The sequence below is a fragment of the Theileria parva genome, chromosome 1, assembly GCF_000165365.1.
Source record: "Theileria parva strain Muguga chromosome 1, complete sequence, whole genome shotgun sequence".
In the NCBI taxonomy this organism is placed as follows: domain Eukaryota; phylum Apicomplexa; class Aconoidasida; order Piroplasmida; family Theileriidae; genus Theileria; species Theileria parva.
In genome coordinates, this window is record NC_007344.1 from 925001 (window position 1) to 941443 (window position 16443).

Below are 16443 nucleotides of genomic sequence, written 5' to 3' on the forward strand. Positions count from 1 at the left end.
ACCCACGTAATCCAAAAGTATTCTCATGTCACGACCAAGTACATCCTCGCAGCTACAACCTGAACATCAACTCACTACACAATAATAGTGTATTGAGCCAATGAACAGGTCTTAACAATGAGTTTCACAGCCAACCACAATACACCCAGTTACTATTAGGGAGTATGGTTGGTGGTGGAGACTAATTGCTTCCGCAGGATTGTACACTAGACTAGGCAATTCATTAGCAATGCTTACCAATGTCACGCCAACAAGAGACATCAAATGTCATCTTTACTAGTAATTGATTGTTAGTTATGGGACAAAATGTCACCCTAACGACAATCACTAGTCACAATATCCACCAATGTGATCTACTATAGTAGTGTCACACGGTGTTGATTATACTGTTACTAACTAGGTTTGAAGAGCTAACAGAACCAGGAGCTCAGCAGTAGACCTAGAGTATCACAGTACATTTAACGTCTGGACCAGGGAATTGAGGGAGGTCCACATAAACCATTCCAGGATTCAGATCACTCAACAATAAGAACATAGTATTTCATTGGCATTGATATTACTACCCTTAACAAAATGTCCAGGCGAAGTAATAACAACCTTTGAAACAGCAAACGTCTGAAATTTCTAGATTTCAGCATCAAACAGTACTCAGTGCCCTAACATAACTCATTTCTTAGGCTGATATCACTACCCTTAACAAAATGTCCAGGCGAAGTAATAACAACTAATGAATTAGTTCAGACAGGGCCTCTCAAATATTCACTTTGACAATTTCTCAGGCATCTTAACTACCCTTAACAAAATGTCCAGGCGAAGTAAGATAAGACTTTGAAATTGTCTTAGTGAAATTTGATAGAGTCTAGACTGAGGTGCTCACAGACCTCCTCTACATATATAGTTGAAAATGCAAGTTTTAATAACTACGAAATCTGGGGAGTCAGGCCTTTTTTGACACGATACCAAAATTAACAAAACTCATTAGAATGATAATTATCACCACTAATATTTACATAAATGTTGAAAGAAATTGATTTAAACTTATTTTTCAAAGTTTGCGAAAGGATGATTAAAATTTATGGGCCAAATTTGGAATCATGGTGGTCCAAAATAGAAAAACACCAAAATCTGCTTAAACAGCTGATTTTACAAAAAAATAAAAAGAAATTCACAAAATAGTAAATAAAATAAATGAAATGACGTATGTGGGAACAACTGTAGATTAAATTTGAAATAATGAGTCTCGCGAGTGAGTCACACTATAATTGAGATAATCACACAATAATTGACAGAATCACACAATAATTGACATAATCCACCCATTAGTTAGATAAATTAGTGTGTAAAAATATTTAATCACATACTAAAAAGGTGTACAAATGAAATTATGGGATTAAGCTTCGAGAGCGAGTGTTTGAAGGCTATTTTTGAATTCTGTGAATGTGGGTGATCTTAATAAATCTTTAATTAAATCCGTACGCCTCGGACTATATTTACGCTCCAACTCCTTCAACTTATTCTGCGCACTCTCTATCACCTATTTCATCCATCTACCACCGCACATACCATATCTACCATACTAACTACCCTTCAGTATTAACCATACTATTACTATAGTATTAATACTGGATAATTATACTGTTAATAGTGGATAATTATAGTAATAGTGGATAATAATAGTAATAGTGGATAATAATAGTAATAGTGGATAATAATAGTGTTAAAGTAGTTGAGAGAATACGTCTTGGGGGAACTTGGCGATGATGGCGACGTTGATTCCGAATGATTTTTTGCATACTCCGTCCTTTACCTTGTAGAGAAATGTCATGCTGTTGATGGAATCATAAAACTGCGCCGTTAAATGCTTATTCACCACTCCAAAATGCTCTACATTCTCATTCCATTCCAGACAGATATAACAGTAGTGAATAGTAGTGAATAATAGTGAATAGTAGTGAATAATAGTGAATAATAGTGAATAATAGTGAATAATAGTGAATAATAGTGAATAGTAAAAATTGGGTACCTAAAGCGAGAGAGCCCATTTCGTGAAAGTGTGTAGCACATAGACAAAAACATTTCGCACGCTCTATCAAATCCACCACTATCGCCCATGATAATCCAAACCCCTACATACATTATCTATACTATGCAATATCTATACTATGCAATATCTATGTACAATATCCATACTATATAACATCAATATGTAATATCTATAGTATATAATTAACAGAATAAATGTGTTACATCGTGAGTGGATGTGCCTCGTCCGAGTTCATCGATGATGACTAGAGAGTGTTCATTGGCGATTCGTAGTATGGCGGCTGACTCAACCATTTCAGCCAAAAACGTGGAAACTCCTCTACAATAATATGAACAGTGAGAGTTACCGTTGTTGTATATCTGAGGCCCCGATTCTGCATAGGATATGCTTAAAAATCGGCAATTTCGCCTTCTTACACGGCACAAATGAGCCTATCTGATTCAATATCGCTATCAGGCCGATCTACACCTTTTTATACCGTTGCGTAATGTAACTACTAAATTATACTGTTGACTAATGTAACTACTGAATTATACTGTTGACTAATGTAACTACTGAATTATACTGTTGACTAATGTAACTACTAAATAACTATTAACACAGTAACAATAACCAAACTGAATAACTCTTAACACAGTATACTATAACTCAACTAAATGACTCAACACCGTAACGATAACTAAGTTGTAACTTGTTTGATGTATGTTGATTTCCCTCCCATGTTTGGTCCAGTGATGATTTGTACTCTGGAGCGATCCCGTTCCATGTATAAATCATTGGGAATGAATGAGTTTGAGGAGAGTACGTATTCGACGAGTGGGTGTCTGGCTTCGGTGAGGTTAACAGTTTTCCCCGTCTCATCGATTGTGGGCCTAACATAGTTAAAAAGCGTGGCGACTTCGGCAAACGCAGTTAAAACGTCAAGAGTGGCGATAATCTTAATAAACCGCTCCAGGAGTGTCCAGTAAGTGCATGCGACTTTAAAGGTCCTTTTAACCATGAGATCCTGGGACTCTTCGTATAACTCAAGTGTGTTCTTGTATAAAGTACATTGTCTCCTTAGTTTAGCAGTTGTAAAGAGAAACTCGTTCTTGTTAAGTCTGACTTTTTCTATACTGACGCCGGGGATCTGCGCTTTCATTAGAGATGGGTGGTCTTTCTTGGCTACCCTAAACAAAAACCCCAAGGTGTTACACTCCACAATTTTAACCTGGTTCCCCTTTTTACCAGATGAGTATGGTAACTCATTTTGTATAGCCTGGCGTTGCATCTCTATGTCATACCGTATCTGATCAAGCTTTGAAGAGATTTTCTTCAAACTCTCGTCGAAGTTACGGTTAAACACGTAGACTCTATTTTCAGCCTCTTTTAAATCAACTGTCTTCTCCACTAGTCTTAGGTAACTCTCAAATTTACTCGAAATCTTACTCAGAGGTTCTGCAAACAACTCACGGATCGTGTGAGAGTGTACGCCGTCATATCTTTTAAAGGTGAACTGATTTAGCCTATTGGCCGATATGATACAATCGTAGAGAACTACGAGGTCCTCGAAACTCGGCTGCTTAGTACATTTAGTCTCAACTCCCATGTCGAAATTTTTAAATTTCGTCAGAATCTGATCTAAATTCTGCACCTTACGGAGACATTCAGACTGGATAGTTCTGTACATTGACTTGAACGCCTCCACACAGTCCTGCCGCTTTTTTATATCCACCACACTCACCAACGGCTGCGTTATCCACATCTTCAGCAACTGAGAACCAATACTCGTTCTACACTTATTCAACAAATCATACAAACTCATCTTCACACACTCTACACAATCAACATTAATATTCAAACTATTTATACCCTAGGGAGTATTATATAACTAAGTAAATAGTAAAATAATGGTAAATATGGTAAATAATGGTAAATAGTATAACTAAGTAAGTTGGTTGATTACGTTGATTATTGTGTGGTAGTATGGAAAGAGCGTTGAAAGCGGCGCGATCGAGGCAGAGGTAATTATCCATGGTATAAATAGAGAGAGTGAAGTGTGACTTGTAATTCCGGTCCTTGTAGTTAATGAAATCAGCAGTTAGGCAAAACGCCTTCATCGCAAGTTTTAAGCTTATCTCCTTCATGTGGTTCTTCACCGAATCGTCGTCCATCAACAAATACTCCAACGAGTTCGTCACCTTAAAATCTAAACACCTTTACACATTGTTCACAGAGTTACACATTATAATACACCTTTACACATTGTTCACGGAGTTACACATTATAATACACCTTTACACATTATAATACAGATTTACACATAATAGAGATTTACACATAATAGAGATTTACACATAATAGAGAATTACACATAATAGAGAATTAAATGGTATAATAGAGAATTAAATGGTATAAAAGTTAATAGTGTAAATAAGTGGGCACCGTCGAGAAGATCGATTTCTTTGTTGTTGATGAATTTGAAGGTGGTTTTGAGGTTACATACGGCGATGACGTGGTTGATTCGTTTATAATCGAGTGAATCTTTGGGAATTGCGAGAACGCAGTTGGAAGGATTAATCTGCACATAAAGTTATGACACACGGGACTGACTTGTAAAATTAAAGATTCCAAATTAGTAAAATATTCGTTATCGGAAATTTCAGAGACTTTAATGGCATTTTCCGAGAAGTTAATTAGCGAAATTCCAACTTGCTTGACCAGGGAGGATATCGTCTTCACGACAACGCCCAAAACCTTAACATTCAAGTTTAAAGTGTTTGTTTTCACGTGCTTTATTAATGTTATCTCCTCCTCATCGGAAGGTAAATCATTATACTTGTCACTACTCGTAAACATTTTTACTAATCTCACACCCACAATACCAACTTCACCATACCACAAATATTATACAGTATAGAATGTTACATAGTATAGAATATTACACAGTATAAATAGTATATAGGATAGAACATTAGATAGTATAGAGTAATAGGTTATTTGTTTGGTTTATTGAAGGAGTTTGGGATATTATGGAATCCCGTAAATCCTCTGAAGTTCCTAAAACCAGATTATATACCAGATATACCATAGTTAGAGAGTGTAGTAGTTAGATGTGTAAGCGGGAGTGACCCCGGAGGGGTTAAATAGTGAATAACAACACTAAATAACCAGGTAAATTGTGTAAATAACTCATAACTAATACCCCTAGAGGGAGCTATCTTACTATCTAAGGGAGAGGGAGAGGGAGCTAAATAACTAAGAGTTCCGAGGGAAAAGAGAGAGCCATTGGGGTGGCTAACTCTGTAGAAAATAAGTAATAAATAACTAAGATAGGGAAAAGAGAGACCCATTGGGGTGGCTAACTCTGTAGAAAATAAGTAATAAATAACTAAGATAGGGGAAAGAGAGAGCCATTGGGGTGGCTAACTCTGTAGAAACTACATAAATAAGCGGTAGCAAGCACCGTAAAGCCGTACCTAACAGTAGTGGCGTTACCGGGTTTGGCTTGAGAATGATCCCATCGGAAAGATTTCATAACGAGTGCAGACTTCTTCGGTGACTTTGAAAACGAATTTTCCAGAGCACGATTCGGAGTTCCAAAGGGATTCACACCAATCATATTGGGATTGTGTGAGTTTACGTGTGAGTTAACACTGAGTGAGTTTACGTGTGAGTTGGAGGATGGAGTGGAGTCTGATTTGTAGTGATCGATGTTGGAGAAGATGGAGTCGAATCCTTCGTTGAACATGTTGTCGATCAAGTCACGTCTGCTCTTGATTTTGGTGGCACTCTCAGGCTCCACCATGCTCCTCGGTAACTCCACGTGATTCGTACTCACACTTATCCTATCAACTACACATTCATTAATATTTTATCAAGTTATTTTCCAAGGGAGTTAGTTCACAGAAAGTATTTAGTTCACAAAAAATATTTAGTTCACAGTAATTATTTAGTTAATAGTGAAGGAGTTAGTTCCCAGGGAGTATTTAGTTCCCAAAGAGGGAGTTAGTTCACAAAGAGGGAGTTAGTTCCCAGGGGTAAAATGTATAGTTAAGTAATTAGTTCCCAGGGGTAAAATGTATAGTTAAGTAATTAGTTCCCAGGGGTAAAATGTATAGTTAAGTAATTAGTTTCCAGGGGTAAAATGTATAGTTAAGTAGTTTGTACAAGCTCCGTAACGGGGTAACTAACTATACATCTGAGAGCCCCTAGGGGCTAAAAATAGAGTCCCAGGGGCTAAAAATAAAGTTCTAGAGGATAAATAACGAGTCCTAGAGAGTAAAAAGAGAAATAACTAAGAAGATAGAGGGTAAAAAGAGAGATAACTAAGACCCTATGGGATAGGTCATAGGTGCTAAAAATAAAGTTCTAGGGGTTAAAAAAGAGATAACTAAGAGTTCCGAGGGACAAAAAGAGTCCCATAGGGGTGGTTAACTCTGTAGAAAGATAACTGGTGTAAGAGATAAATAACTGTCCGGAGGGCTAAAGAGAGTCCCATTGGGGTGGCTAACTCTGTAGAAAATAAGTAATAAATAACTAAGTTCCGAGTGACAAAAAGAGACCCATTGGGGTGGCTAACTCCGTAGAAAAATAACTAGTATGAGCGGTAGCAAGCACCGTAACGGACCACTTGGAATACTAATATTGGCTTGAGTTAGTTTGAAATCGATGAATTGTTCGAGGTGTTCGTCTTTTGTCAATTTTTGATGTTTAAGCTTAAGTAATTTGTCGATATGTTCCCTGGTAACTTTGACTCTGTGTTTCCTGTGGACCTCAGTGTCTTCATCGGAAGATTCAAAATCGCTCAAGTGGAACTCGTCGGTTTTCTTGGCGTTTTTGAGCTTCATGAGGAGTTTCAGCCGTTCCTCACGGCGGGTTAGTTCCTTCTCTCCCTTCTCCTTAAATGTCATCAGTTTGGCAAGTTCAGCTTCCTCCTGTAATCTCAAGTCTTCATAGAACCTTTGGCGTGCAATTTCCTCATCCTCCTCGTTGATTTCAACTTCGCCTATGAAGTCCTGCATCTCGCGAGCGATCTCAGTTTCACTCTCAGGCTCACTCTCACTCTCGGACGGGTTCATTAACCGTTCCTTCAGTAGCTGAAGTGACCGCTTGATCTCCTCAGGGTCTGATAAATTCTCATCCTCACTCTCCACCGCCTCAAACTCTATCATACTCTTCATTATCTCACGCATCCTCATTAGGCGATTGCGCCTACTTATTTTATTCACCGCAGATTTATTAACACTTTGCGGAACATCTTCACTGTGTTCTACTCTGTCCACATCTACAGTGTGTTCTACTTTGTGAACTCTGTCAACTTTGTCAACAGTGTCCATAGTGTCAACAGTGTCCATAGTGTTAGGAGTGTCCATAGTGTTAGGAGTGACTGGGGGATTAGGAGTGTATTGTTGTGTGTGATGTTTGATTTTTTGTATTTTAACGTAATTTTCGGGGATTGGTTCGGTGAATTCTTCGTCGAGAATTTTTCTTTTGGTGTGAATTCTCGATTCCTGGTCGAGTTTGGTAAAGCTTTCAAGTTCTCTCCGGACCTGAGCCTTCACGTTAAATAACTCCGGACACTCCGGCAACTGCTTCGCCTTACTTATCTTGTCATACACATACTTAAACAACTCCGTCAACTTCATCTGACCACCCGACCTCTTGTCCACATTACCAACCCGTATAGTAGTGTTTACCGCGTTAACAGTGTTTACAGGGTTAGTAGTAGTTACAGGTAGTGTAGTATTTACAGGGTTAGTAGTAGTTACAGGGTTAGTAATGTTTACAGGGTTAGTAGTGTTGGTGGTGGTATCTCCTGCGGGAGTATCCTCAGCAACAGTAGTATCTGTAGTATTCTGACTATTAGACTCAACTTTGTCCACAGTATCCACAGCAGCAATATTACCATTGTCCACAGTATCTACAGGAGGAGGAGTATTGGAAATGTTAGTGGAGTTGAGATGATTGGAGGGGGAATCCAAATCAGTGGTGGAGAAAGCGAGGGTTTCAAAGTCTATCAGAGGCGTTTCTGTCTTTACAAAACCTAACTTATTACCCTGGCCTAACATATTACCCAACTTCTCAACCTCATCGCTCTTCACAGAGTCCACTAGAACATCTGGATTATCAATCTTGCTACCATTGTCAACTATGTCACTAGTGTTACCATTGTCAACTATGTCACTAGTGTTACCATTGTCAACTATGTGACTAGTGTCACAGTGATCTAATGTGTCACTAGTGGAGATAGTGTTTACAGGGTTTTGCTCATGTGTATTGTCGGGTAATTGTAAACTCGTAACTACAAAACCCTCGTCCTCGGGAACTGTAGTATCCTCACTCTTATCAACATTGTCTACAGTATTAACATTGTCTACAGTGTTAAAAGTGTTAAAAGTGGCGTTTAGGGATTGTTGTATTTTCTCGAGATTTGTGGCTAAGTTCTCCATGGCGGTGGGATTGACATTTGTCGGCGTAACGTCCAAAGTGTCAAACCGTATCAAACTCTCCGGCGAATTAGAATTCAACGGTGAGTTTACAGGAGAATTCTGTGCCGAGTTTCCTGACGAATTCAATGCCGAATTACCTGACGAATTCAATGGAGAATTCTCTGGCGAGTGATATTTAAAAATCCACGGGGAAAAGTTAATGGCGTTTGCGAGTTTGGTCCATTTCCTGGTGTACTTTTCAAGTTTCCAGGGCTCGGTGTTGATACTGTAGGAGTAAGGTTCATTCACTGTAGCTCTTTTAAGTTCTATGATACCATAGGAAACTGCGTGTTCCTGTCTAACTCCACCGTTCAGTTTCTGATGCACTGAGGCAAATTGTAAGAGATATTGATATGTTAAATCATTCTGCCGTACGGAGTTACTGGGTTTTACGTAGACTAACTTTTTACCCCTGTTGGCCAGGTCAAATTCCTTCTTATTCGGATTTGACCACTTGGGGCCTTTACCGTATAATTTACAAGCCGCCTCCAGCACTGATACCGTAGACACCGCGTTCTTATACACAAAACTCTGCTTCTTCTTTACGAACTTGTCCAGTCCCCGCTGCACAAAGTGGGATACACCAGTGTCTACCGTGTTGTCCATACTATTATCTACAGTGTTGTCCACACTGTTATCTGCAGTATTGTCCACCATATTATCCAATGTGTTGTCTATTGAGGTGTCAAATAGTGGTGTGTCTCCTAGAGGAGTATGGCCTACGGGGGTATCACCGGTAGTATGTGGTATGTTATTGGTGTGATGAATGAGTTTGATGAAATTGCTGTCGAAGCTGTCGATGTGTTTGGTTGTGAAGAGTGGGTCTTTGCGGACGGGCGTTGACATTTCCAAATCACCGATATGAAGCGCAGTAAATCCAATCGGATTCCTACCAGACGCCACAGAACTCGAATCCGGCAACGAACTCATCGACATCACATCCACAAAACTATTCGTATGATCCAAACTGTGACTAGGGTCCAAACTGTGACTGTGGTCTAGACTATTGGTGGGATCCAAACTATTGGTGGGATCCAAACTATTCGTAGGGTCTAAACTATTCGTAGGGTCTAGACTGTGGGTGGGATCTGGAAAACTTTGGTTGGTGTAGAATGGATTTGAATTTGGGATTGATATGTTGGAACTTGACTCTGAAAGCTTCGGCATAGATTCCGACAAATTCAGCTTAGAATCTGATGAATTGTCAAATTGAAATCCCTCCACACTCTGGTCCAACTGACTCAGTTGTGTCATCTGACTAGATTGACTAATTTGACAAGTAGATTGTGTAGTGTTGAGGATGGGATTTGGAGTTTTGAAGTAGCGTAGAGTGGCGTTTTTATCGAGGACAGTTCGGTTAATGTTTGTGTGTTCGTCGGTGAGTCTTTTAAAAGTCTTGCCAATCTCCACCAACTTCAACTCCTCACACAACCTCATCAAAAACCATAACTAAAGAAATTTACACTCGTATTAACTTAATAACTTTAAATATCTTACCAAGATGACTATGTAAATGACTATGTAAATGACTATGTAATATGCTGTAGTAATCAAGTAACTAGGGACACCAGGATTATAACCAAGTAACTAGTGCAATAGTAGGATTATAACTAAGTATAAATGACACAGTAGGATTATAACTAAGTAACTAGTGACAGTAGGATTATAACCAAGTAACTGGAACACCAGGGGGTAGATAGCTAAGGAAGTAGTGGCCCCGCAGGGATAACTGAGAGCCCCGGAGGGGCCAAAAAGAGACCCTTAGGACATAACTAAGTATAAATAACTGGGTAAATAAGTAAATAACTGAGTAAATGAGTAAATGAGTGAGTAAAAATAACTGAGTGGGTACAAGCCCCGTAACGGAAACCTTGAGTCTGGCGGATTTGTATGCGATTTTCTGTGAGAGTGCGAATCGGTTAAGTTCTTCAAGGAGTGGAAAAGAGAAGATGTTATTCCTGACATAGTCAACGTATCCCTTTAAACCCTTGTACTGCTGACACGCACACTTTATCAAATTCGATAATATAAACTTCCCAGTAACCGGCTCTATCACACGACTACACATCTTTACACTGTGGACCATAGTTACAGTATTTAACCACATAGTTACAGTATTTAACCACATAGTTACAGCATTTAACTACATAATTAGAGCTCCGCAAGGGGCCAAACAACTCTTAACTAGACAACTTTGTAACTAAATAACTCAGTAAATAGACTGTGTAACTAGACAACTGTGTAACTGGGGAACTCTTAACTAGACAACTGAGAACTAGGGAATTCTGTAAATAGACTGTGTAACTACTGGATAACTCTGTAGATAAGTACATGAAGGCGGGATCGGTGAGATGATCGAGTGAGATTCGTTTGCGTTGGGGTTCATTGCGATAGGTTAGGTTGGTGTAAAGAGTGACAGTGTCAAAGGAGGAGAGTAGTGACCGTTTCCCGTTGTTGGTAATTTCGTGCACGAACTCAGTTTCACTGACAAGGTCAAGCTCCTCCGACTCCAAGGCACCAAACGAAAATAAAACATTATTCTCATTTATGTACATCGAGTGCATTTCCACAGGTATCAAACACCGCAAATTCTCCAACAACCATCGCTCCACTCCCCTGACCTACAACATACATTAACAATATAATTATATAATTAGTATAATTATATTAATAGTATGAATAGTGTTAATAGTATGAATAGTGGGAGAGATACGGGATTGGTTTGTGTTCGTTTGGGGGTTTTTTTGTGTTGTGTGTTTTCGGCATGGTCAGAGGGAGATTCTGGACGATTCTCCTGTGGGTCATTAGAGTTGAATAAGTTCACATTTTCCAATTCCATTTAGTTGACAGAGTTGACAGAGTTGACAGAGTTGATAGAATTGATAGAGTTGACAGAATTTTACCAATTAAAGCGTAATATACAGTGCCGTTGCGGTGTGGTTTTACGGCGTTTAAGAGTTATTCTGGCTATATTCAGGGGTAAAAATTAGTGTTGAAATGGGTGAGATTTGAGGATTTGCTGGTATGTGTGTAGTGTGAGAGGAAAGAGTAAATAAAATCCAAAGGAGTTGGAACATACTACTGAGATGATTAAAATTTTACGTAAAATTCAATTTACTAATAATTTACACAAGGAAATAAAAAACTGAAATGTGTAGTTGTGTGGAATCTTAATAAAAAAGTGGTAAAAAAAAGAAAATAATAAACACGCAGGACACTTGGAAATTAATTTAAATCACATTATTAATACTGAAATTAAAGTGTGTAACTAATTATCAAATGATTAATTGTCCTTTAGGTAGGGCTTTCCAGGTCCAAATTGGAATTCACAACCATATTCACTTTTTTATATTATCTTCACTTTTTTATATTATCTTCACTATTTATGTTATCTTAGCCAAATTCTAGTTTGTAATTTATGTAATGATTTTATCTTTGAAATGTTTGCCATTTGGCGTCCTTTTGGAATTTTAATTAGCCATTCCCTCAATCGGAGATTTGTACCCCTTAAATATCTTTATTGTGTTGCATTAGATTTACCAATCTACCAAAATAAGCAAATTTTTAATTCATTTCATCTGTTTACCTCGGAATCTGGTAAAAAAACAACAAATTTCAAGCCTAACTGTGCATCATCGAATTTAGAACCTAACGATAAATCACCGAATTTAGACCACATTGATATTAATAACAAAAACGGCCGTTATATCGCAGTTTTTACTTGTAATATATGCAATTATCGCAGTGCTAAATCTTTCTCCAAAGTATCCACAAATTCTCTATCCAATCACCTTACAATTACTATACTATTACTATACTATTACTATACTATTACTATCCAATCAGTGTATAATTAGTTTATAATTAGTACAGCCATTGGTTATGTGAATAATGTGTAGCAAGCGTATCATCATGGTATAGTGTATGTAAAGTGTGAATCTTGCAATAACCGTATGTTATCTACACATCTACACATCTACACACTATACAACTGAATAGTATACAACTGAATAGTATACAACTGAATAGTATACAACTGAATAGTATACAACTGAATAGTATACAACTGAATAGTATAATTCTGTAGTGCATTTGATATCTGATCAGTTGGGATGGTTTGGAGAGAAGCAGAATATAGAGGAGATATTACAAAGGAAGGGTGAAGATGTTTCAAAAATGGAACTGGGTACCGCAATTTAACTCATGAAAGTTTAGGTGAAAATGTCAGCGAATCTGATCTAGAACTCATTAAACCTCTTCAACACAACAAATACTTCAAACATTAATTTCTTACACTCTTATACTCTACTCACTATACTATACCTATTATACTATTATGTATATGCTATGTATGTGTATAGTACTGAGGGTATGGAGGTATAACAATGATATACCAGTTTAATCATAAAATAAGGCCAAAATAGGCCTTAATTGCTCTTAATTGTTCTTAATTAACTCTTAAATGTGTGTTAAATTGCTTAGATTAAGCCTTGTAGATATTACTAGGAGTTGGTTCACTGGGCCGTGGGGATGAGAATTAGCTGGCCAAGTTGACTTGTCCAAATTCTGTTGTGAAGACTCTGGAAATTCCTCATGAACTAACCTTATACAAAACTAACCAACAGGGCGAAACTGTAAGATTTAGTCTAGAAGAGTACAGAGTCCAGTTATACAAAAAGACCGGATTGAGATACACCCCTAGTAAGGATGTTATCTGCACTGAACTTGGACATAGTGATACAGTAGTCTGGAACCACACAGATGGACCTCAACCCTTATCTTTCATCTACCAGTATAGAAAATTAAAAAGAATTACCGTTTCTTACAGAAAAGGAACTCTTTCCTATGAACTTCAAGACGATCAATGGACTCTAACCTCACCCAATAACAACACTCAATCTACTACCTAATTATACCTACCATACCCCTAATACTATACCCCTAATACCATACCCCTAATACTATATACCCCCAGAGGGAGCTATCTTACTGTATACCCCTAGAGGGAGCTACTTTATTATATACCTAATACTATATACACTATATTAATAGTATAGTAATAGTATAGTAAAAGGTATAGTACTAAAGTATATAGTATATACACTATGGTAAAAGGTATAGTAGTAAAGTAAAAGGTATGTATGAGATTAGAGAATTTGTTGTTGAAAGATTGGTAGGTGTTGTGTGGCTTGTTCCCATGTGATGTCTTTGAGTAGGTTGGATAATAGTTGACCTACTTGATCGAGTTTGACTCTGACTTGTTGCATGGAGTCGCGTTCTCTTAATGTGACGGTATCATCGTTTACTGATTGAAAATCTAAGGTTACGCAAAATGGTACACCAATTTCATCAGTTCTCGCATATCTTTTCCCGATTGAGGCGCCGGTTTTATCAACTTTGTGTGAAATTCCCAGGCTCCTCAGCTGTGACTGTACCCTGGAAATTAGCGGCTCAAACACTTCCTTAGACGATAATGGAAGAATTGAGCACTTTGTAGGTGCTATTGACTTGTGTAATGATACGTATTTACGTTCCTCAGGCACATTGGAGTCTACAGGCCTGACCCTGTAGGCATGTTCCAGAATAGAGAAAATTAATCTCCCAAGACCAAACGATGGCTCAATCACACATGGCACAAACGTCTCATCACACACCTTCACACTCGTAAACTCAAAACTTACCATCGATCCCCTCAAACGAAATTCCCTACCATCCACAACCACCACACACTCTCCCACATCCACATCACACACATCATCCATATTATCAATATTATCAATATTATCAATATTAGAATTGTGAGTGTTGGAATTCTGTGTATTCTGATGACGGGTGTGTAGTAGATGATGTAATTCTTTGGCTTGTTGTGTGTTGAGATTGTTGAGATGGTTGAGTATGATTTTCTGGTCGGCTTTGAAGGCTTTGCCGATTTCGGGTTTGTTGCACTTGACGACAACTTTCTCGACTTGTATGGGAGTGTCATAGCGGTGATGTGCTACGAGTTGCGAGTTTGTTGATTTCGAGTGACACATGAGATCGTACGCCATTCTGTCGGCATGTCCAACCACTTCAACCCAGCCGTAGGATGTAAGAATCTCAGCGTCCCAGCAGTCTGAAGCGTAATGTGCCATTTCATTTGCTGTGTGTTGTCTAAATCTGAGCCCAGCTTCATTAATTCCAACACGTTTCAAAAATAAAAAAGTACGCGCTAAAAAATACGCCAAAGCTTCATTTCCCACCATGCCACTGCTCACCGCCTCGGACATTGAGACCAGCACAGGCTCAAAATTATCAACTGACTGCTGATCTCTCGTCACAAGTGGCAGGACAACGTGGCTGAATTCGGGGAATTTCTCGTGAGTTTTAAATTTTGGATTTACAAAGTATTCAATTTCAGCCATTGGGAACTCACGAACTCTTAAAAGTCCATTTCTGGGACTAATTTCATTCCTGAATCCTAAGCCGATTTGCGCTGCCGCAAAGGGTATTTTACCTCCATTAAACTCTAGCAGACGTGTAAAATTAACAAAAATCCCCTGAGCCGTTTCCGGCCTCAAGTACCCCAGCGAACTCATTTTATCTTCAGTTTTAGGACCAATTGATGTCGAAAACATTAAATTGAACGGGAACGGCTTGGAAAAGTCGTTACCTTCCGGTGACTTCACCTGGTTTTCCGTATAAAATCGCTCCATCTCCTCTTGACTGTAGGAACCCACCCGCTCACGCAGCCTCAGCAATTCCGACACACTCAACCTCTCCAAAGCGGAATTTACAACCTTAACCCTAGCATTCGGCGTCGTAGTAACTTTAGCATTACTATTAGTATTACAACTATTGCCAGTTTCAACACTATTAGTAGTAACACTATTAGTAGTGGTAACACTATTGGTAATGTTGAGGAAGTGATTGGTTTTATAGTTGATGATGTTGGAGATGAGATCTTGTAGGTATTTATCGGCTCTGTAGCAGTCTCCGTTGGAGAGATTTTTGACCATGAGGTCGGTGAATCTGTCAACGTGCCCGGAGGATTTAAGTACGGGATGTGGCGTGATGCAGGAACAAGAAACTTCGAGCATTTCGTCAAAAACTATGAAATGTTCACGCCAGAGTCGCTCAAGTTCAGATTTAAGCGCACATCCCGGCGGGCCAAAGTCAAATAATCCGGCGGAGCCGCCGTAAATCTCAAAGGAATTGGCGTAAAAAAACCTACGCCTTAGTAAATTCTCACAGTCAACCTTGTTCAAAAGTAACTGAGCCCTCAACTTCTCAGTCGCCATCTTTCTATTTTTAGCCAAGTCTGAACTAAACGCCACTCTCAAAGATTCTTCACCAAAATTAAACAAATCAACTCCAAGATTGTCAACACTTTTTTTAACACTTTCAACACTTTTTTTAACACTTTCAACACTTTTTTTAACACTATCAACACTTAGTTTTGGAGTATCAACACTGTGTTCCAGAGTGTTACGACAGTATTCTGTATTGTTAGGAGAGAGTTCTGTAGTGTTAGGAGAGAGTTTTGGGGTATTTGGATTAGTGGTTGAGAGGTTTGAGTTTTGTGACTTTGTGTTGTAAGAATATGTCAGGGGTTTGGTGAGTAAGAAGGCTGAGGAATGTAAAGCCGTTTTAGAATGAGAAATTGAAAGTAATTTACTGAGTCTGGAGTTAAAATTCTTTTTTTTAAGAATAGAATCAAAGTGCGATAAAGCCAACGACTTCTTAGATGAACCTGAAAATAGACAAAACATCCATAATGTAAACAAAATACTCATAAATATCAATTAACAATATAAACTTCATTTAATTCAGAAAATTTATTATTTACCACAAATCATCCTCTCCAACGCACTATCACCCTATCACTCCTCTCAATTTTTCATCCCCTTTTAACACCGTATATTATTTTAATTATATTTTATTGATTATTTT

General features: G+C 38.3%; 4 protein-coding genes across 4 annotated transcripts; 1 reads left to right on the forward strand and 3 right to left on the reverse strand.

Annotated features, from left to right (window-relative positions):
* Positions 1 to 1364: 1364 nt before the first annotated feature.
* msh2 (MutS domain V family protein) lies at positions 1365 to 4902 on the reverse strand (the record flags this gene model as incomplete). The annotated part of the gene is made up of 9 exons (XM_760883.2): positions 1391 to 1534; positions 1739 to 1884; positions 2024 to 2126; positions 2248 to 2362; positions 2391 to 2506; positions 2736 to 3859; positions 3990 to 4232; positions 4469 to 4604; positions 4637 to 4882. 9 exons carry the CDS (start codon positions 4880 to 4882, stop codon positions 1391 to 1393), a joined length of 2373 nt encoding a protein of 790 aa, XP_765976.1.
* Positions 4903 to 4983: 81 nt separating this feature from the next.
* TpMuguga_01g02000 (uncharacterized protein) lies at positions 4984 to 11779 on the reverse strand. Its single transcript, XM_061305168.1, has 6 exons — positions 11228 to 11779; positions 10846 to 11135; positions 10385 to 10574; positions 6654 to 9963; positions 5503 to 5878; positions 4984 to 5083 (listed from the first exon to the last, which is right to left on the reverse strand). Exons 1-6 carry the CDS (start codon positions 11351 to 11353, stop codon positions 5020 to 5022), a joined length of 4356 nt encoding a protein of 1451 aa, XP_061161961.1. The 5' UTR covers positions 11354 to 11779; the 3' UTR covers positions 4984 to 5019.
* Positions 11780 to 11856: 77 nt separating this feature from the next.
* Positions 11857 to 12815, forward strand: DNLZ (DNL zinc finger family protein). The gene is made up of 5 exons (XM_061305001.1): positions 11857 to 12111; positions 12160 to 12278; positions 12414 to 12465; positions 12602 to 12700; positions 12730 to 12815. The coding sequence occupies exons 1-5, from the start codon at positions 11955 to 11957 to the stop codon at positions 12798 to 12800; spliced, it is 498 nt and encodes a 165-aa protein (XP_061161576.1). The 5' UTR covers positions 11857 to 11954; the 3' UTR covers positions 12801 to 12815.
* An 846-nt stretch (positions 12816 to 13661) lies between these two features.
* On the reverse strand, positions 13662 to 16286 carry Gars (glycine--tRNA ligase; the record flags this gene model as incomplete). The annotated part of the gene is made up of 1 exon (XM_760887.1): positions 13662 to 16286. The coding sequence occupies one exon, from the start codon at positions 16284 to 16286 to the stop codon at positions 13662 to 13664; it is 2625 nt and encodes an 874-aa protein (XP_765980.1).
* Between the last annotated feature and the right edge of the window lie 157 nt (positions 16287 to 16443).

Coding starts and splice junctions, on each gene's coding strand:
- TpMuguga_01g02000 (XM_061305168.1), bottom strand. CDS start 11,353: ATGGAATTGGAAAATGTGAACTTATTCAACTCTAATGACCCACAGGAG. Junction 11,136..11,227: donor AACGAACACAAACCAATCCC/GTATCTCTCCCA, acceptor TGTATGTTGTAG/GTCAGGGGAGTGGAGCGATG. Junction 5,084..5,502: donor GGTAACGCCACTACTGTTAG/GTACGGCTTTAC, acceptor ATCTGGTTTTAG/GAACTTCAGAGGATTTACGG.
- DNLZ (XM_061305001.1), top strand. CDS start 11,955: ATGTTTGCCATTTGGCGTCCTTTTGGAATTTTAATTAGCCATTCCCTC. Junction 12,112..12,159: donor TCTGTTTACCTCGGAATCTG/GTAAAAAAACAA, acceptor CATCGAATTTAG/AACCTAACGATAAATCACCG. Junction 12,279..12,413: donor GTGCTAAATCTTTCTCCAAA/GTATCCACAAAT, acceptor AATAATGTGTAG/CAAGCGTATCATCATGGTAT.